Source organism: Rhopalosiphum padi, chromosome 3 (assembly GCF_020882245.1).
Source record: "Rhopalosiphum padi isolate XX-2018 chromosome 3, ASM2088224v1, whole genome shotgun sequence".
Classification (NCBI taxonomy): domain Eukaryota; kingdom Metazoa; phylum Arthropoda; class Insecta; order Hemiptera; family Aphididae; genus Rhopalosiphum; species Rhopalosiphum padi.
The window spans coordinates 80,196,350-80,219,537 of record NC_083599.1 but is presented as its reverse complement, the minus strand read 5'-3'; the positions used below and the strand labels follow the sequence as shown (position 1 = coordinate 80,219,537).

Sequence of the window (23,188 nt, the reverse complement as noted above, 5' to 3'; positions counted from 1 at the left end):
TTTCATAAGTAATTCATAAGAGGTTAATATCTATTATCTAAGCTAAATACAATTTCACACATTTTTATTCATCTTGAATCTAATTTACACATATGTCACTTATTAGCATTAAATAGTATTTAGCAATAGACAGACCAGTGGCGGCTCTAGGGGAGGGGCCCAGGGGGCCATGCCCCCCCCCGAAATCCAAAAAAAAAAAAAAAAAATAGGCGAGTTTAATATGATATGATATGCTTTTATGATATTATTAAATTATTTCGGGTTTTCCCGCATCCCGTGGCCGACCGCGATAGTATCTATCTGAACTGACCTTTTTTCTATTGTGTGTGTTTTATCGTCAGCGGCGTGTAGATATGAATAGTTCCAAGAATTCTCTATGTATCTATGTGTTCAGACGTTTTTCGTAGTTCAGAGTAATATCCTTTTAATGATTGTAGTTTCATTTTACTACAGCGATTTTACGCGACCAGACGACCAATATATATAATAGTTACCATAGTATAAAATTTAATCTCCGGCTCGCAATTTGCATTGTAATGGTACGTATTATTATAGCATATTCAATTATTTGATTAATTCTTTACTCTAAACTCTTTATTTGATTTCAATAAGTATTTACTGTATTATAACATTAGAATTTTTTAGATTATTAATTAGATAAAAAAAATGTTTTTATGATTAATGTTTTCAATGATTACAAACCATATATGTTTTATAAAATAAATCATTGTATACGATATCTACGGATAGTACTTTTTATAAAACGAAAAAAATTAAAAAAAACATTATTAATTATTATAATCTAAAATTATAATAAAGTTATTAAAATGTTTTCCAACTTCCAATGTATGTTTTTAATGTTTTATAGGATAAAGAAAAAAATGTAACTTTTGGTGGTAGTAGGAAGAGACAATTATCTAAGCCAATAGATTTTTTTTTTACAAAAAAACCAAAGGAAAGTACTGATAATGAAATAATTCAACCTACTGAGATTAACGCTAATGCTGGTGAGCTATCAATGATATCTACAACCAATCCTACTGAAATTGAGAAAATTGAAAACCAAACTATAAATATAGATAGTGCATTTGATTATGATATAGGCCGTTATTTTGGTAAAAATATTAAATTGAATGATTTCACTAAATTTCAATTGTTAGAAAATCCATGGTTTCTATCCAATATATATAATTTTCCTTTCTCACTACATTCAAAAGGTGGTAGAGACGTTAAACGTTTTGTTGGACTCCATCATCTTAAAGCTCATCACTGGCTTGTCCTCTCAGATCTTCATCGTGGTCTTTATTGTAAGTATTGTGTACTTTTTTCTGGTGAATATGGATCTCACCAGAGTGGTAGTCAACTAGGAAAGTTAGTAAAAAAACCACTTACGTCATTTGCAAAGCTTTATGGTAAAGATGGCTACCTTACAACTCATGAGAACTCAAAGTATCATAAAGATGCAGTTAGTGCAGGTAAAGACTTTTTAATAACATATCATGCCCCTCAATTGGAAGTCATCAACCAAGTGAATTCTCAACGGTTAACTCAGGCACAAGAAAATCGGTCTCGTCTTCGTCCAATAATTGAGACAATTATTTTATGTGGACGGCAAAATATTCCTTTACGAGGACACAGAGATGATGGCTATGTTTTAGATCAAAATATTAAGACAATAGAATCATCAGAATCTGTTAGCAGTGCAAAGAACGATGGGAACTTTAGGGAACTTTTGCGCTTTCGAGTGGCCGCTGGAGATACCAAACTTGAGAATCATCTTAAAAATGCATCAGCCAATGCAACATACATTGGAAAGAACACTCAGAATGAACTAATAAATGCATGTGGTGAAGAAGTATTACAAAATTTAATTGAAAAAGTACATCAGTCTCGGTGGTTTTCAATTATTTTTGATGAGACTACAGATGCCGCACATAGAGAACAGATGAGTATTTCTCTAAGATATGTACATAATAAGACAATTCGAGAAGATTTTATTTCATTTGATTGTTATGAGTCCATAAGATCTGAAGATATTGAAGGAGAAGAACGGCGTTTGTCTGGAAAAGTTCTAGGACACATTGTTATTGATTTTTGTAAAAAATATACATTTGAGTTGGAAAAAAAATGCGTTGGGATTGGTACAGACAACTGTGCAGTAATGTCATCGGAGATTAATGGTGCTGTTCAAGAGATACGTAAAGTAGCAAGTTATGCAAAACGTTGTCCCTGTATGAACCATTCGTTAAACAACTCTCTTAAAAGGTCTAATAATATATTGGCTTGCCCGAATACTATAAATAAAATGAAAGAAATAATAGCTTTCTCAAATTCATCCGCCAAAATAACTAATGTTTTTCGTACTCTTCTTGGTCGGTCATTTTCGGGGCTCTGTGAGACACGGTGGCAAGAAAAACATGACGGAGCAATTCAGTTTTGTACTTATTTGCCTGAAATATGTGAAGGCTTAGAAAAAATCACCCATTGGATTCGTTCTCCAGATACTTCAACAAAAGCACACTCACTTCTAAATACAGTAACTTCCAGTGAATTTATAGTTACAACATTTGTCCTTTCCGATGTTTTAGGAACAACACTTCCACTTAGTCGATTACTACAATCTACTAAACTAGACGCTGTTTCCGCTATCGATGCTTATAATGATGTTTTATCAGTTTTACAAACAAAACGAGAAAATGCAGATCCAGTTTTTCAACAAATCTTTAAAAAGGCACAAAATATGGCATCCAAATTAGATGTGGAAATTATAAAACCACGAATAGCAAAAAGGTCAGTTTATAGAGCAAATCAACTTAATTCAGATTCTATTCCAGAAGTATTTTATAGAATTTCTATCTATATACCAATCTTAGATTCAGTTATAAATAATCTACAAAACCGCTTTTCGGAAGATGTCTTAAACTCTTTTGACCTACGAATTTTGATGCCAGCTACAATAGATTTTGAAGCATTAAAAAAATCAGAAGAAGCAAATAAAACCAAACTAAAAATAATAAAATTGTCAGAGATTTACGGTGGTATTTTGAAGAATAATGCGATTTGTTTAGAAGCCGAGTATGATGTGTGGCTAGCAAAGTGGAATCGTGTGAAAATGAATAACGGCAAAATTCCAGAAACAGCTTTAGAAGTACTCGATGTGTGTGATGTTGATATGTTTCCCGCGATTCATACTTTGATTCATATTTTAGCAACTTTGCCAGTCAGTGTAGCGACGGCTGAAAGGTCCTTCTCGACATTGCGACGGCTTAAAACCTGGTTACGTACACGAATGGTTGAGGACAGACTCAATGGTCTCGCTCTTATGCACATTCACCGAGACATATCTATAGATATAGATCAAGTTATTGACAGATTTTCTAAAAATAAAAACCGAAAATTAGACTTTATTTTATAAATTGTAATGTAATTTTTATGTAATTTTTATGTTTATTTTGTATAATATTTTCAATGTATTGAAATGTGTATTTTATAATGACTAATGTGGGTAATATGTGTTAAATATGTGTAATTTTAATAAATATATTATTAAATATTAAAAAAAAGAAGTGTGATGTTTTTGGCCCCCCCCAGAATCAAACTCTAGAGCCGCCACTGAGACAGACATGAGTTATGTTTATAATATAATCTTGATAGTAAAATATATATATATTATAAATACTCTGCAGTATAAAAACATTAATGAACCCTGATGATTTTTCATGCTATACTCATGTCTCATATTCATAGTTGTTATATGACTTTATATTTACAAGTTACAATATTATAGATTCATTGCTTAAAGCTCGAGAAATGACAAAAAAAGGTTTAACTAGAACTGATATATCATCCGCTGAAGACTATGATAATAATGTAAGGACTAAACGAAAGAGTAAAGCTATAACAAATAATATAATGATGCCCAGTTCCTCGTGTCCAACTTATTCAGGTATTTTAAATGTTTTATGTTAATATTAGGACGTTGTTAAAAAGAGCTTTTTATTATTTTTTTGTTTAGCATCTGAGGATGATGATGATGAGAATAGAACTACTTCTTCTCATAAAACCAAATTTAAGAATACACGTATAAATGGATGGTCACCGTCTCCAAAAAAAAGTAAATATGGGTTAAAATTACTTTTCTTAAATAGTTAAATATTATAAAATAATACATCGCATTTACATATAGTTTTGACAAGTCCAATTTCTCAAAATATTGATAGTGTAAACTATTACAAGAAAATGGATCAACATTCACAAAACAAATCAATTTCTAGAAAACTTTCTTACAGTAATGTAAAAGAAGATATGTTGAATGTTATATATAAGATTTAGTCTAAATGCTTTCATGTTGATAATGATAACATTAGGCAGTAAATGATAAAAACGTTAGTACAAAATGTGTTTTTAACAACATTTCCCGCCTATGATATATTTTGCCCTGCATTTTTGTCTTTCACTATAACATAATTTAATTTATAGTAATTGATGATACTGTTTCTAAAAAACCATTAAACAATGACACAATCAATAGTGATGAGGACATTGTTAGCAATAATTTAGACATGAATATTGAAAATATTAAAGATTCTATATAATAGAAGTTGATCAAAATGTAACAAAACCCATTGAATCTCAACCAGGTAAATTAATAAATTAATAATTTTCTTGCTAGCATAATTAATAATTACACAATATTTATTAATCATTATTTTGTAGGTATTCTAAAAATGAATAAACATTTTGTGAAAATAAATGACAATTTCAATATATCAGATTCTGATAACCAAGCATCAACTAATAAAACGTTATATAAATCTGTGGGTAAGTTAGTTTGTTTGACATTAGTTATTAAAAACAATTATAAGAACATAGTGTTATAACTTCTGCAATATAGATTATAGTTTTCAAAAAGATGTCCTACATAAATTGGCTTTTATTAAGCATGAGTTACGGAGAGTTGTTAGTAATCAATTAGAATTGAGCCAGAGATTTGAATACTTGGAGTCCAACTGTAAAGACATTACTATTATTCTAATAGCATTGATAACATGTAATCATTGAACAATATGAGTGATTGTACTTTACCTATGGACAACACAATTGACCTTGAGACGTTTAATGATAAAATATCTGGCGATAGCGCATTCAGAATTAATTTGGTATAGTAACAATCCTATCTATTTTAAATATTAAATTACTTTTAAATAGAGCTGGAAAAATAATGTTCTGGTTTTTTTTTAAGACCAATCAATTATCTTACATTGGTGGCAAACACAGTAAATCAATGATTAAAAGGATTATGAGCAAGCTCTTTGCAGATGAATTGTTAAAATTATATTCATTTAGTGGAAAGAAAGGAAAAGATAAATTTTCAAGTTTAGCTGTTTGTTCAGTCATATTTGGTATGTTAACTGAAATTGAATTGGTTTTATTATAATTTATATTTTTAAGATTTATTTTATGTTTTATTATTTATTTTCAATAGTCGATAATCTATCATAAATGTGACTATACTAAGTTTTGCCGGAATATTAGATTTCATAATAAAAATTATATATATATATATATAATGTATGAATATTTTTCTATGCCTCTATGCTTCTATGCTCTTCTAATCTACACATTTTTACATCTATCTAACTTCTTATCATTTTAAAATAAATAACTTCATATTATATTTTAATTCTAATATACTTACATAGTACTATTATAGTAAGTATAATATCATTGATTTGATAAATTGCAGATTACTAGACGTGTTAGATTATCATATTGTTTAATTACTGACACTATTGTGTATATTTATTATATTAATAATAATTTATTATATATTTTGTACTTACAGATGCAGTTAAACAAAATCATAAATTCAAAAATACTACTCAAAATGATATGGAGGAAGTTATAAAATATGTATTGGCACAAGCTCCTTTTAATATAAAAAGGCTTGAAAAAAATAAATGATGCTTTGTAATAACTAAATTGTTTAATTTTGATGCTGTGTGGGTACATTTACAACCAATATAATATACTATAAGTACATTTGATACGAGAATGAGAAGCACTCGAGTACAAAATAAATCATCAAATCGTATAAAATATTTAAATAATAAAGCTATGTAGTTATAATATATCAGAATATTATACGTATATCATAATATGATAATATATAGTAGTAATTACTAATTATTGTTATAATATATTTTTTTTGAAATATTAGAAACGGTTTTATTTATTTTTCATTTATTACTTTCATTTTTTAATTTTCGCTTTTTTTGTTTTTATATTTTCCAAAATATGTTGAGGATCTAAAATTTTGAAAATTACCAAAAAATGTGTATTTAGATATTACCTATCTCCTCCCAAAAACTCCATACCAATCTGAAGTCACTGGACTTATAAAAAGAAACACAATGTCATATTGTAATTCACATTGACTTATTTTATTGGCTTTTGGTAATTTTTTTTTTAGAGTAATAATAGGTATCACATATGAAAATTTGGTACAAACTATAAATTCTTCGAAAACCAAATACAATATACAAATTAAACTTCATAGAAAATATAAACAAGTTAATTTGGCATATTTAACTGTGCAATCAATATAAATTGATTAAATTAAAATTGAATTACTTTTTACAAAATATTAATAATCATACAATTTATTATAAAAAAATACTTAGACACAATTTTTTTTTTTAATATGTATATGAAGTTAAGCTCTACACAGGGCCGTTTTCAGTGAATTTATTTAATTTAATTTATTCGCAAAGTAAAAATGCTTAAACAATTTAAAACAATGCTCTTTATAAGTTATTTATTTCTCAATTACGAAATATCAAAAAATGTATTTTCAGAATTTTTTTACTAGTGTTTTAAGTTAGTATTTTGATAAAATTCATTAAAATCTCAAAAATATATAAACTATATAATAAGAAATTCATAAAAATTTCTTCACAAACAATTTTGATATTTATAATCTTTAGGCACTGCCGTGAACTGGTATCAACACTCCGCGTTCGAAAACAATAATATCATAGAATTTTGAGAAATCTAAAAATATATTTTTTGACGGCAAGCTGGGTAAATACAAACTGTCCATAGAGACGGCATACGCGTGTTCTTGTACTATCAATAATACTGAGATAAGCATTAAGCACTTGTCTTGTTATTTATATAATTTTATTATACAAAATATCCAAGTTATAGTTACGTAGTAATGTACACTGTTCACCGACGTATAAAATAATATTTAACAGTTTTATTATCATAGTTTCATAAGTCATGAACACATGAATTTATATAAAATACCTAAAATAATACTTACCACAAATTCAATTCAAATAATGGAAAATTATTTATTTAATACAATAGGTACATAAATCATAATTAGTATCATTTTATTAGATACTTACATTACAGTATACATTAAAATTAAATGGCCAAATGGGTGTATTTGATTGGGAGATGTCCGTGTACCCAGGGCCACAGCTAAGGGGGGCTAGGGGGTCTTTTGCCCCGGGCGGCAAATTTTTAGGGGCGGCAAAATATAAAAACATTTTTTTTTTTCTAACACTTTGAAATGCTACGATAATTATACGCGCGTACCGCCGACTTATTTATACCACAATAACGACGGTCGACGTCGGGTATCCGCAAGCCGCAATTTTTGATATGGCAAAACAACAATACAATTAATATTTGTCACTGTAATTCATTTATTCTGTAGTATAGGTAATAATATAATGTTATCGGTAGTTTTGCAGCTATCGTCGTATTCTGGGAAAAATTAATAATATAATGTTATCGGTAGTTTTGCAGCTATCGTCGTATTCTGGGAAAAATTAGTACATTAATGTTATCTTTGATCGTGCGGTTGTTTGTGAACATAGATCTATGTTCATGAGTTTTGATTATCATTTTATATTTTTAATGTACTAGCGCGATCACACTATAATCATTTATTTTTATGATTCGTGATTCGACGACTGACGTGTGACGTGAAAGTGTACAAAGTGTCTACATATTCAACATCTTAGAGTTGTAAATACGGTAAGAAAATTTTTAATAATTAAAATTTATTTACGGTAAAAAAATTCGTAAGTGTGATGTAAAATGTGGCTTGAGCCATGCGTTAAACCAACCGTTTATATAGTTACATATCGTGGGCTTGGAATCAAAGAGTTCTATGTGACAATATCTAAATTGTTCAGTAGAGCGTTTTTAAGGTTCAATAATTGAAATATCGTATTTTCGCCCAAGTGATTTTGAAATATTTGGCATCAAAAAATCCACAAACTTCCGTTCTATCGATTTATTAATAGGTATTTGAAAAATAAATTCTTTTAATTACTCAAAATATTAAATAACTTTAAAATTCCTAGTTTGGAAACAAAAGGTTCTAGTGATAGAATTTTTTGTTTCCAATTATCTTTTATAAAAACAAAACGTTCTATCAATAGAACATATTGATTCCAAATTAATTGATTTTCTCCAACAATTATTTTAAATGGTACCAACTTTGCTAAAATAAATAAAGTAAATATTTTAGTAGTCGTATTCAAGATAAATAGTAAGCATAAACTCTTTTTTAGATTTATAAAATCATAATGGCTGACCGTAAAAAACTATCTGGTGCTGAGTACAGGAAAAATAGATTAAAAAAAGAGAAGGAGCTAATCAAGTTAAAAGGCACTTTTACAAAGTACTTAGTACCAGAATCTTCGATACTAAAACACCCATCAATAAATTTAATAGCAAATAATAGCGTTACTAATCCTTCCTCCGAAAGTTCTTTAACGATTTTAACAAAAACACACTCATCGACTTCAACAAACTCAAACAAGAAACTAGAACCTGACTTTCAATTTGATTTTAACGATCCTGGTACATGGCCAAAATATCTATCTGATACTGATAGGTGTTACATTACTAAAATGAGGATTGACAGTAACTATACGCCGGACTTTTCAAAAGTGAAAGAGATGGACGAACTCTAACTAAAGATTGGTTTTATAAAGTTTTAAAAAATGGATCGAAGGTGAAACGATCTTTTTTAGCTTACAGTGAGACTAAAAATTCTTTATACTGCATTTCTTGCAGAATGTTTTCTCATATGTTTTCACATGAGTCTAAAATGTCATCCTTAGCCAAGGAAGAAGGATTAGCAAATTGGAAAAAACTAAGTGACAAAATACCAGAACATGAGAATTCTTCCAATCATAAACATTACTTTTGTACGTGGAAATCTTTAGAAACATAAAATAGATTCTACAACTTTACAAGTTAGAGCTAAAACATTAGCTGACAGTTACCCAGATGATCTAAATAAAGAAGAGCTTGTTAGTGAAATAGAAAGTTTTAAATTCCATGCCTTTGAAATTGACAAAAGTCTGAGAAATGCGACAGCGCAGTCTACTTTTAAAGTTATTTATGAGCAACATCTAGAAGAGATCTACCCAAATATTACCATAGCCCTACAAATATTTCTAACACTTCCAGTCTCTGTTGCTTCGGCGGAAAGAAGCTTCAGTAAACTGAAACTTATAAAAAATTATTTAAGGAACACTATGAAACAACAAAGATTAAACAATTTAAGTATAATATCAATTGAACATCAAAGAGCATCATCAATCTCATTTGAAGAAATAATTAAAACATTTTAGAACTCGCACGCCCTGGACCAGGTACAATAGAGCTACATAAATATTGACAAGGTGGATTTACGCAATTAAATGTTATAGACCTTTATTATATTATATCGATAACAATAGGTAAGCTGAGATGATCAGTCTCAAGACTAACAAAACATAAAATAATAAAATAATAACTAAATAGAACAAATAATAATATATCAATAAAAAACACTCTGTCCCATACCAGAGTATATGACAGTTAATAATATCATAAAGACATTATACATATGTAGACAAATAAAATAACAAGGGGAGTGAGACAACTGCTCAATACACAAATAAATAAGCGGACCGGGATGCTGAACTGCAAACTTGAGCTGGTGGATCCGGCTTGAGCTGGAGCGCGTAACCACGAGGTTTGGATCCGAGCTGGACGATGTGAAAAAATATAATATTTGTTCACACTAACACTGCTGCGAGCTGCAAGGCAAAAAAAATTGCGAACTGCTGGAGCTAGTTGTCAATCGTCAACGAGACAGATGACTAGAATATGTGATGATCTTCTAAAATAAAAACGTTTGCACGGATCGGCGACCGGCAACGAACAGGAGAACAATACTGTTCGATAGCCGCCCAACCAACGCGAAGTCAAAAACATCGCGACCGTTGCGAGCTGCAAGTAGGCGACCGGGGTGAAGAGGAGCATCTACTTGGTAGTGTTACCAACCTGGGGCAGTGGGACTGGGCAACGCGAACACAAGTTGACGAAGTCCGAACAGAGTGGTAACTGTTTCTTTTTCAGTTGGTAGTGATGATGTATTTTGATCTTGTGTTTCGGGTTTTGAATTTTTTGTTGTATAATTTTTAGTAATGATTGGTAGTAAGGAGGGTTGTCTTTGTAATTTTGGAGATATTTGATTGGTAAGATGCGTTATTTTGATGAGAGGATTTTGGTTAGGGTTAGAGTACCCCCGGTTAGGGAGATCTCTCCTTGTTTGCATTTTAATTGGCTTAAATTATAGTAAATTTGTGTACATACCTTAATTGGTCTGGTTTAATTGTATTGAAGTATTATCACGTAGCACTATTAAAACTCAATTAACTACGACCGGTTGGGTTGAACAGCACACGCGAACTGGGACGATTATTATTTAAGCAGTATATAAAAAATAAAAGGAATGAATTCGGAATTAAGCTTTTTAAATTATGTATTCATCCCTGCTATACACTAGCAGTGAAAGTGTATTGTGGAAAAGAAGCGACTCCTGATTTTAATGTTGGTTCCAAAATTGTTCAAGAATTGTCAGAGCCTTTTTTAAATTTTGGTCGAACACTTGTAGTGGACAACTGGTACACTAGTGTTGAACTTGCTGAACTTTTAAACAGGCAGTAAACACATTTAGTTGGCACTTTAAGAACCAACAGGATATCTAATCTTAAAGGAGTGACAAAAAAAAATTTAAAAAAAATGAAATAATATCTTTGAGGAGTTCATCAAATATTTTAGTCTTAAAATGGCGCGATAAACGAGAATTGTGTATGATCTCTTCTGAACATGATAGTGAAATGGTGGAGGTGTGTGTTCGAGGTAAAACCACACTAAAACCAAGAGTTGTGTTAGACTATAATGAAGGTAAATCTCCAATAGATTTAGCAGATCAAATGAGTTCCTATTCAAATCCATTGCGTCGTACTGTAAAATGGTACAAAATAGTAGTATTAGATACACTTTTGAATATTGCGGTCGTCAATGCTCATGTTTTATTTACTCAAGTAACTAATAATAAGATATCAATAATTGATTTTCGTACAGCGTTAGTAGAAATTCTTATCACTCAAAATATTGAACCAGAACCATATAGCCAAATAACTACAATTAAACATAAGCTAATAAAAGCCTCAAAAAATAGGTGCCATAAATGCTATAGCATACTGGTGAAAGAAAAAGGTAGACAACAGTCACAGAAGTATTCCAAAAAAACTAGTACAAAATGCGAGGGTTGTGACAAATACTATTGTGTAGACTGTTTTTTTGAAGATCACAAAGTTGTACCAATATAATTTATTTATTTATTTTTGTTTGTTATATAAAATAGTTCCTTGATCCACCAAAGAGATGACAAAAGTTTTTACAGATCTACTCTTAAAATAAGAAAAAGTTATTTATTAAAATTTGTTTTATGTTATTGCTATAATTATTAATTATTACTATAAGGTTGTTCACCTAAGGAAAATGTTAATTCTTAAATTTTTTTTTATGAAATGAAAATGTTACTTTTTAAAATCATTTTTATCTTTTTGTTAAAATATTACTTATTATTATTATAAGGTAGTTAGAAAAATGAAATTTATTAATTTTTTTTATGTTATTGTTATAATTATTTATTATTACTATAAGGTTGCTCACCTAAGGAAATTGTTAATTGTTAATTTTTTTTTTTATAAAATGAAAATGTTACTTTTTAAAATTATTTTTATCTTTTTGTTAAAATATTACTTATTATTCTTATAATGTAGTTCACCTAAAAAAATGAAATTTATTAATTTTTTTTATGTTATTTGTATAATTACCTGTTTAACAAGAAAAATGTTTCTTTTTAAATTTTTTGTTGGCGCCGCGTCCGATCCTACTGTTGGAAATTCGTGGTTATCGGACACGACTCGCGAGGTGTTGGAAGCGGGAAAAGGTTACCCGGTATATATATATTATAAAAATAATTCAATATATGGGTGCATATAACACCACCACAAATGTATATTAATTAAATAGAAAATAATAATAATCAATACAAACGGTAATATACAACAAAGTATAACTATATAATGTTAGACCTAACGGGCGCTCTGTAATAATAATATACGTATAAGGAAATAAATAAATCATAAACAAAAGGTTTACATATAAAATAATAAAATAAAAATACAAAGTGTACCTAATAAGGCACTTGGCATAAATTATATAAACAACAAAAACCTGAGTTGTCGCTGTTGAGAGTCGTCGATCCTCAGTTGTAACAGTATGGCGGCATGTATGACGAAGATGGTAGACGGCACAAAAGCCGTTGCTCACAGGACGCGAACCACAAGGTTTTGTCTGTTCGGCACAAAAAACCGGCATGGACGACAGGCGTCGAAGACGGCACGCGTGCGAGAAGAAAGGCACAAAAGCCGTTGCGCACAGGGCGCTAACCACGAGGTATATATATATTCGGCACAAAACCGGCACGGACAACGGACGTCGAAGACGGCACGCGTTAAAACGCGGCACAAAAACGGCACGCACGCGGAAAAGGCTCAACCACGGTGCGAGGCAGCGAGCGGACGCAACGATGCGTCAGGCTCGAACGCCAGGAAAAAAGTGTCATATCTAATGTAAAGGCTGGCCGCTGGCGGCACAGCTTATATAAAAACCAGCACCCGCGGCAAACGGTACGACGGCGAACCCCAAAGAGGGAGGGGGCAAAACCGGCCGGAGAAGACCCGCCACCCATTGCATGATCCGGGGGGGGAAATTAACAAGTTGCAACAATGCTCGCCAGCAGATCCGCGTTCGAACATTTTTTATTAAGTTTTATGTAAACCTGTAACCTCAAGTTCCTAAAAAATTATATTCTATAATCAAATATCCTAAATTTAATGGAATGACAATATTATTACAATATTTTTATTTTGAGATTCCATTTGGTATCTCAGTTTGTTAGGAACAATCATCAATTTCTTTACATGTTACTCACCACCGCCACGAGACTCTATTAAGGGTCTCAACTAAAATTTGTCCAAAATTATTGTATATCAGTCATATAAGTGATACTGAACCCATATTTAAATTTTCAGCAAAATCCAATCATTTTTTTTTTCAAATCAAATTTGAGTAATCACATTAAAATACCATGGCATCAGGGAGTAAACTAGTGAGACCCCAAAAAGGGTCTCATGGCGGTCAACCTGTTAACAAATACAAGTGTATTGATATACTTGTTTTAAAAATATTTAACAGATTCAAAAAAACGCAGCTCTAATATATCTATTACATGCTGTATTTGCACCAACTTCAAAAAAAATCACCAAAAATGAAAATGGAAAGAAGAATTCTATTAAATATTCAATCAAAGACTCCCAGGATAGTCTTATAGTTTTTGGTGAATTAGTTGAGGCCACGCAGCACCATTTCCAAAGTCTTAGAACATAAGGCAACCCAATTCAGCCATTTATTTTTATTGTTGGTTCTATGTTTGCACAAAGTGAAATTTTGGTTTATTTTGATACAATAATATACAGGGTGATTTTTTTATCATGAACCAGTAAATATCTCAATAAATATTAGGAATTTTAAAATATTTTTTTTTTTAAACTTTCTAGGTTTTACTATTTTACACTGTGTTACAATTTTGATAATTTTAACTTCCTCCCTTATTTGATAAAAAACTATCAACTTTCGATTTTCAAATGGCAATACCTATTTTCGATAACGAAAATTTATAAACATACTGAAAAAAATAATTTTAACGTTTATAGAATTTAATTTCAGTAATCCGTTTGCGACTTATTACCGTTTAAATATTCGTTCAATTAACTGCTACCGAGAAATTTATCAAACCCAACAGTAAAGACCAGAAGTAAAAACGAAATGATATCTTAATTTAACAATACCCATAACGGTCATAATCGATAATAACTCTTAGGTAACAAGATAGATAAACAATACTGTTAGAAAAAAAAATGTCCTATCAACACTCCCACCGTAGTGTCAGTCATGACAAAATGTGTTAATAATTGAAGGTGTTATTGGCATCTGAATATTTGTGTTAATTTATAAAATGCTACTGCGAATAATACTAAAAGTGCTTCCGTTGTAGTGTTGTACTACCTTAATATCTAGGTATCGAATTATCGAATTATTACAGTAAACAGTAATCAATACAAAACGTATATCCGTATTATCGTTTGACATTATGACCAATTACGAATTATATTTATTTATGATGTCCTAATTGCATTTCTTAATCTGAGTATGGTGAATAGTCCAAATTCCAACAATAATAGTGTTTATACTGTCAAATTATTTTATCGACTAGCAGCGTAGCTGCTAGCCTCGGGAAACTCGCTGTAAGTGAATACCCTAGGACGGATAGTAGTGCTTGAAAGTGGAAAGTTTTCAAAAAAGGAAGACCTACCGCTGATTGGTAGTACTGCGAGTCTTCTATCGGGATGAATGATGATAAGGCGGTTGTTGTCGGGAATTGATAAGACGTTCGTGGCGTCGATAATAATATTATTTATTTAAATATTATTATATATGCCTCGATTACCGGCTTGTGGAAGACGCCTACGGCGCCTTCAAGGGGGTCGAGTGAAAATCGTTCCAAGGGAAATTCGGTTGGAAATGGTAGTCGCGTGTACATATATAGTTCGTCTCGAGGCTTGCCCGGTTCTTTTTTGAATGTATAAAAAATAAATAAGTACGAAAAATGGTAATCGAGTGTCTAGCTATCAGTCCTCATTCGATGCAAATCGATACCTGTGCTGGGCAATCCGCCTACGGCGGATTGTTATACCTCCTAACGTCGAAAGTCTGATGTCGTATAGTAGGGGAAAAAGTTTAAGTCGAACCAAGTGTTATAACGTCCTATCTACGTCCTATTTACTGCGTCGAATTGCAGACTATGTGGGCGCAAATTATGAAATCTGAATTTTTTATTTGCTAAAAATTGAATATAATTTAAGTGTTACCAAACCCCTCAGGTAGGCAATCCGACTGCGTCGCATCGCGGACGATGTGAGTATTATGAGTTATTATAAGTGAAATAATCCACAATACATTTATTACATACAAATATTAGCGTGTATACCCGATCTATATGACTTTAATAAATACATTATAGCACAGTCTCTTAAAATATTTTCTAAGTATTCCATACTTATATTATATTATATAATTATATTGTGTTTCATCAGGTAGGTACCAATCTTTTTTACAATATAATAAATATTATATAATATATACTATAAATATTATAATATAACATACTCAGTGGTAGTCAATAAGTACTATTACAAAAAACATAATAACAAAGCTGATACCAAAATATGTTTATTTAACACTCGCAATATTCAACAAAAAAAAAATTAGTACATAAATATTGAAATACTGCTTTTTATTAGTGGAGTAATAAAAAAAATATACCGACGTTGCCAGCAAAATCATATAAAAATAAAAAAAACATTGGAAAAAAAATTCAAAAAATGATTCGCAGTGTTAATCAAAGCGCCGCCGGAGAAGAATTCGATCTCATTACACCTGCCTAATCCCTATCCTATCCTAACGCCTAATCCTATTGACTACAGTTTAAGTTGAGGACCAACGGCAAATCTCGAGCACTTAAACCGTTTCCAAACCGTCACCGAATTCGCGTTGTACGTCGTTTTACTCGTTTAATTCGTATTTCATTACACGCACGGACATTCTCGTAAATTATATTCGTATAGTCAAATTATATAATTATATAGTCAAATTTAAGTGAAATAATCCACAATACATTTATTACATCAAGTTGTAATTAGTAGTATGTATTTGTATGTTCTGAGCACTTTTGGGCAGGGAGATTTTAAAAGTTTAAGGGGGACTTTCCCCCTCAAGCCATTTTTTTTTTCCCTGTAACACGAAAAACACTGTTTTTTCAAAAACCATAATGTATGTTCTGAGCACTTTTGGGCAGGGAGATTTTAAAAGTTTAAGGGGGACTATCCGCCTCAAGCCATTTTTTTTTCCCTGTAACACGAAAAACACTGTTTTTTCAAAAACCATAATGTATGTTCTGAGCACTTTTAGGCAGGGAGATTTTAAAAGTTTAAGGGGGACTATTCGCCTCAAGCCATTTTTTTTTTCCCTGTAACACGAAAAAACACTGTTTTTTTTCAAAAACCATAATGTATGTTCTGAGCACTTTCGGTCAGGGAGATTTTAAAAAATCAAGCGGGACAATCCGCCTCAAGCCATTTTTTTTTTCCCTGTAACACGAAAAAACACATCTAGAATTGATTTTTACACACTTTTTTTTAAAAAATAATTGTTTTTTTTATTGAATAAGAACACTGTTTGATTAAAATAAAAAAAATAATTTAATAATATGTTTTTTCATCAAATATTATACATCCTTAATTCTAAATTATTTATACTAGTTTTCTTACTTCTCTAGTGAAAGGTACATATTCTACAATACGATCATGAATTAATAAACAATAAGCAGTTACACCTGTAAGAGGTTCTGATGATTCAATTTCTAGTTGAACATCTACTGATGAAGCTGTTGCTGAATCATTCTGTTTCGAAGTATCGATAACTACAATTGGAGCGTTTGTTAGAAAAGTAGAAGGACTTAATATTGGGTTCCGAATATTTTTTTCGTAGTATGATTCTTGAAATGATGTATACATATCATATAATAAGGTAAAATTATTTTTAGAAAAATCTAAATTTAAGTTATCATACGGATAAGCTATTGAGTTTAATAAAACTTTTACATTTGTTAGATTACAATGATCAAATACACTACAATCTTTTTCTATTGAATTTTTACGCCCCTTTTGTAACCCAATTATTATGAAACGAGGTTTTTCTAATTTCGAAGCAGTTTTCAGGTTCCATACAACTTTTTTAGTGGTCCCGAGTTCAGGATATTCAAAGGTTTCAAAAGATCTGAACGGGATAAACAAACTTTTTTCTTTTTCTATAAGTTTTAATAATTTCAACCTTTCTTCATCATCAACAGTGATATGTGGTACCTTCCAAACAATTTTATTCAAAACAACTTTTCCAGAAGTAGCACTTCCACTAGTTTTTACGTTTAGCACATTTAAATCACTATGACTTCGAGTTAATATTAGTTCTAATCTAGAATTAACTAATATTTTTTTAAAGTCTTCAAATATACCTAACCAATATTTCAGCGGAATGCAGGCACTAAATTCACCATTAACATTTACAGGGTTTGTATTATTTTTAAAAATCCAACCCGCATTTTCATAACAATTAAAGTTATCTGGCGTACCTGATAGATAACCTTTCAATGAGCTTGTAATACCAAGTGCACGTGTGCTATCTACTTCTATCCCATTGATTTCAAGTCGTATTTGTTCAAAAAGATAGGAAAAACCATTATTAGAAAGTTTTACTTTTATAGCATCTGATATTGAACCTTCTATAAATATAAAACTTTCATGCAGATACGGATAAACATCTGTTTGCTGGATTGATTACGTATTTCATCATTATTATTAAATGAAGTTGTATACGGTGTATATGAATGATATTCAATTTTCGTAATTTTAGAATCCGTTTCGAACCGTGAACTTATATCCAAAATATCACTTTCAGGCATTATGATTTAGTTTATAACCAAGAGCCTTTAAAATTTTTTTATTTTTCACCGTTAATTTTTTTACTTTAGTCGGTGTTATCGGTAACACTTTAGTTGTGTGACTAGCTCGATTAACGTGAAGTAATGGGTTTATATTGAATTTTAATCCCATCTTAAGAACCGTAACGTTTAATATGTAACACAACTGTTAATGTCTCACCAAAATTTTCGATTTGATTAAAATCCTGATCAACTAATTGTACAGTTATTGAATCAATATTTATTTTATTTAATTTATAATATATTAAATTTGGCGGTGATTGAACAACTTTTGTCCCAGTCTTTTCACTCGGAAAAAACTCGTAAATCGTATGACTTTGAAGGTGATTGTTGAATGATCCTTGAGCTATATTACACATCACTTTTATAGAATTAATTGTGTTTAAATTTACAGCTTTTTCCGATCGATGAGTTACATACTCCGGAGGATAGTCTCGTTTTTCAAATCCTAATATGGGTGCTATCCCATTAATCATATTAAACATAATTATACCATTACATTGTATGTATGATCTAAAATCATTATGGTCAACTGAAATATCGAATGTTATTTTTGTACCATTTTCTTCATTGTAAGAATTTATTTGCTTCTTAATTTGACGGTTAATATCTACAATTTCGTAACATCCCGTTTTTAATGCAATATAACATATATTTTCATTATTATTATTATTATACTCGTCTATTACTTGTATCGCAAATTTGTTATTAGAAGAATTTATGTTTGGAAACGAATTGAACGTTTGTAAACATAACAAAGCTATTTCTGAGTCTTCGTACACGTTTAGAGACGGGAAATAATTTGAAGATAGTGTGGTTTCATTCCCAGTTAAACTTAATGTGATTGATTCATACATATTTATTTCTATAAAAACTTTAAATTTAAATTAATTTTAAGATCCGTGACGTTTAATATGTAGAACAACTGTTAATGTCTCCTTGAAATTATCAATCGGTTTATTGTTCTGATCAACTAATTGAATAGTTATTGAATCGATATTTATTTTGTTAAGTTTATAATATATAAGGTTTAGTGGTGATTGAGTCACTTTTGTTCCTGTTCTACCGGTCGGAAAAAAACTCATAAATTGAATGACTTTGAAGATGATTGTTGAATGAACCTTGTGAAACATTACACAATACTTTTATACAATTAATTGTGTTCAAATTTACAGCTTTTTCTGATCGGTGAAGATAATTGCGTGAAAAAAATATTTTTTTTTTCAAACCCTAATACAGAGCCTATACTGTTTGGAATATCAAAATATAGCCTTCCATCACATCTTATATGTGTTCTAAAATCTATATGATCCATAATCATACTGAATGATAAATATGTTCTCTTTAGTTTATTAAAGGTTAATAACTCTTTACCAATTTTATTGTTAATATCATCAATGTCATAATAACCTTCTTCAAATTCATATACAAATTTCGCATTTTCAATAAATCTATTATCTGTGTCTCCGATAACTTCTATTTCCAATCTGTTATTAGTTGAATTTATGTTCGGAAATGAATTAAACGTTTGTAAACATATCAAAGCTATTTCCGAGTCCTCGTTGACGTTTAGAGATGGAAAATAATTTGCAGATAATGTAGTATCATTACCTGTCAAACTTAATGTGATTGATTCATACATTGTAAAAAATCAAGACATAAATGTCCGCAATTAAATGTGTTATAATCTTGATAATTTGAATAGTTATATATAATTTTGTTTCCCTTAAAGTATTTTTGTAATTCAATTGGTGGAGGTAAATCACCGAAGCTATCAAAATAAATAACTTTATCTTTATTTTTATAAAACGCTACCCAATGACTTCCATCACCTGAAGATACGTCCAAGTTTAATATACCACATTCAATCTGATGAGGTTTTTTAGGCAAGTCATCTCGTGAAAAGACGCCACGGAAATGATTGATATTAAACTTTGTAACATATTTTATAATATCTCTAGATGTAAGTGGTCTGTTAGGTAACGTTTTCATCAGTTTTTTTTTCTTGATCCTTTATTTTTTAATCCGTTACCTTTTTTTTCTTTTTGAATTTTGGATTGCATTATATACACTAGCACTTTCAGACATTAAACTACCAAGTGCTGATAATCCTGCGAAAATAGGTATTAAGGGAATTGCACCACCTGTCTGACCCGGTGCTAGAATCATTCTTTTACCTCTATAATTTTTCTTAACCTTTTTTTTTTTTATCGCAGCTCGTGTCCCATTTTTTATTTTATTAACACGTCCCCGTTTACCTTTACAGCCCATACCTATTTTTCTTTTAGCTTTCATTGTGTTAGCTACTGCGTACGCTACAATTTTCTCTTTTCTAGGTGTATCTTTTGCTTTAAATCTTTCCCAAGCACGGAGTTCTAACACCTTATCAGCGTTATGTCTATCTTCTAAATTTTTGCTAGTTTCATACACAATATCGTGATCACGACATGCAGTATCCAATGGGTTTATTCCTTTATCGCCACGATCTAACCTCTTTTTTAATTTCGTACCAGGTCCACAATACTGATATTTTGGAACATGGGCTTCAAACGGGAGACTATTTATAAGGAAATTTACGAAACCTTTGCCAGTCTTATCTGATTCCCACTTACGTGTTGAACGCATTATCTATAACTGATTATAATTTGAAAATTCTAGAGTATTTATAAGAAAATGGATTTGATTGTACAGAAAGATAAATTAGATATTTTAAATGTAGATGCTCAAATAATAAAGAAACCATCAAGACACGGACCATTATTACCTGATACTATACGTGCTATTATAGTTGGTCCTAGTGGTTCAGGTAAAACAAATATAATGTATAACCTAATCACGCATGAAAACGGATTAAGATTTGAGAATATCTATTTATACTCTAAAACTTCTAATCAAGAAAAATATGTTTTACTAAAAAAAATAATAGATGATATAAAAGGTGCCAATTTTTTCATTTTTTCAAGTGCTGATAAAGTTATAAAACCAAACTTAACTAAGAAAAATTCTATCATAATTTTTGATGACGTGATTTGTGATCCACAATCTGTAATTAGAGAATTCTTCTCAATGTGTAGACATTCAGGTGCTAGTTCTGTATTTTATTTAGCACAAACATATTCTAAAATACCAAAACAGTTAGTAAGAGATAACTCAAACTTTTTAATAATACTTAAACAAGATGATACGAATTTACGCCATATATTCAATGACCATTCATCAGCAGATATGGATTTCTCTGAATTTCGGAAAATTTCTCATCTATGTTGGAATCATAATGATTATGGATTTATGGTTATCGATAAAACACGTGAAATGAATGAAGGTAGATATAGATGTGGTTTCCATTCTTTCATTAAAATAAAATAATAATATAAATACAGTTGTAATAGTATTAAAATCTGCATAGTATTATCTAAAGTCGGATGAAGCAGTTATATCAAGTTTATTATTTGCAATGAATAAAGACAAAGTTTTGTTAGAAAATTTGGTAACATCAAAAAAAAATATCAAACGTAAAATAATGGATATGAAGCGTGGTATTATAGATTCTGATAACTATTTTCGTGATACATTTAAACCTTTACTGGAACCATTGAGTACACTGTCAGAAAAAAACACTTCACATATTTCCGACACTATCAAAAAAGAAGAAACCGTGTACGCTAGTGATGAAGATAGCGATAGTGTACTGAATTCATCGTTTGACAATTTTTTAATTTCAAATCCTAAATCACAACGTTATGATAAATCTTATGGTATGCATTACGATGCGGTTAATAATCAACTTAAAATATCAAATATGCCTGTTACTTTCGAACACGGTAAATTACACTTGCTCGATAATTACTATCCTTGGACTAAAGGACTTTGGTCTTTATTATGTGAAAAAGTACCAAAAAATATGACTATGGAAGACATGGAATCATATTATAATATTTTAAAAATAACTAAAGTCTTTTTAAAAGCAGACGGGAAACCTAAAACTTCAGGATATTTCAAATGGATGAATGTTGTAAAACCTCTTTATGAACGAATGAAAATTGAAGAAAAACAATTAAACGAGGAAATATTAAAAATTAATAACGCAAAAATTAAAACTCCAAATTCCCGATTAAATTTAAAACAATTTGATAACTTTTTATCTAGTTCAAGCGCTAAACGAAGAAACGTTATTGATGATTCAAACATAAAAAATGCTTCATTTGATTTTTCTTCTCCTACGAATAGTTCTAAAATTACAGAACCTCCAACAGGTCAGCTATTTAAATTTAGTTTATCGCCAACGACTAAGAAAGGTTCCGGTTTATATAAAGATGTAATACCTCAAACACAATTAGTGTACTATGATGATCCGAATGAATTAGTTACTAGATTAAATCTTATAACATCATCTCGAATTGCTGGTAATACTGGTGTAAATAATGAAATCATATCTATTTTAGAAGAATTACGTGAAAGGAATATAATAGTATAATGTCTACATTAGAGTGTATAGCCAATGAGCTACATCGACCTGCAAGAAAAATATTTCCTAGACGTAGTGTAATAACACGATTTAAGGATGACCTTTGGCAAGCTGATTTAATGGACATGCAATCTCATTCCAATCAAAATCTTGGTTTTAAATACATTTTAGTTGTTATAGATACATACACAAAATATGTATGGGTAGAATCATTGAAAAATAAAACAGGAAAAGAATGTACAAAAGGTATGTTTAATATATTAAAACAAGCTAATCCAAAATTATTACAAACAGATAATGGTACAGAATTTTATAACAATCAATTTCAAGATTTAATGAAAAAATATAAAATTAAACATTACAGTTCGTATAGCGTTATCAAGTGTTCAATTGGTGAACGTGTTATACGAACACTTAAAAATAATATATATAAACATTTTACTGCAACAGGTACATGGAATTGGTATAATACAATAACAAAAATTATTTATAATTATAATCATACAAAACATAGAACAATTAAGTGTACACCGTATGAAGCTCGAATGAATACAAGTAAAATTAAATCAAATGTACAAATAGATAATAAAACATTTTATAAACCAAAACTTAAAATTAATGATAAAGTGAGAATATCAAAATACAAACATATATTTAGTAAAGGATATACA

The 23,188-nt window shown here is 30.1% G+C and overlaps 4 protein-coding genes across 4 annotated transcripts; 1 reads left to right on the top strand and 3 right to left on the bottom strand.

The window, feature by feature from the left end:
* The first annotated feature begins 11,201 nt into the window (after nt 1-11,201).
* On the top strand, nt 11,202-11,696 carry LOC132926062 (piggyBac transposable element-derived protein 4-like). Its single transcript, XM_060990408.1, has one exon. It carries the CDS (start codon nt 11,202-11,204, stop codon nt 11,694-11,696), a length of 495 nt encoding a protein of 164 aa, XP_060846391.1.
* A 6,327-nt stretch (nt 11,697-18,023) lies between these two features.
* Nucleotides 18,024-18,909, bottom strand: LOC132927976 (uncharacterized). Its single transcript, XM_060992530.1, has one exon. It carries the CDS (start codon nt 18,907-18,909, stop codon nt 18,166-18,168), a length of 744 nt encoding a protein of 247 aa, XP_060848513.1. The 3' UTR covers nt 18,024-18,165.
* Nucleotides 18,910-18,945: 36 nt separating this feature from the next.
* Nucleotides 18,946-19,694, bottom strand: LOC132923823 (uncharacterized). Its single transcript, XM_060987799.1, is given in 3 exon segments — nt 18,946-19,131; nt 19,133-19,249; nt 19,251-19,694. Coding segments are annotated over 3 exon segments (747 nt in total).
* A 386-nt stretch (nt 19,695-20,080) lies between these two features.
* Nucleotides 20,081-20,677, bottom strand: LOC132926061 (uncharacterized). The gene has a single exon (XM_060990407.1). It carries the CDS (start codon nt 20,675-20,677, stop codon nt 20,081-20,083), a length of 597 nt encoding a protein of 198 aa, XP_060846390.1.
* Nucleotides 20,678-23,188: the final 2,511 nt, after the last annotated feature.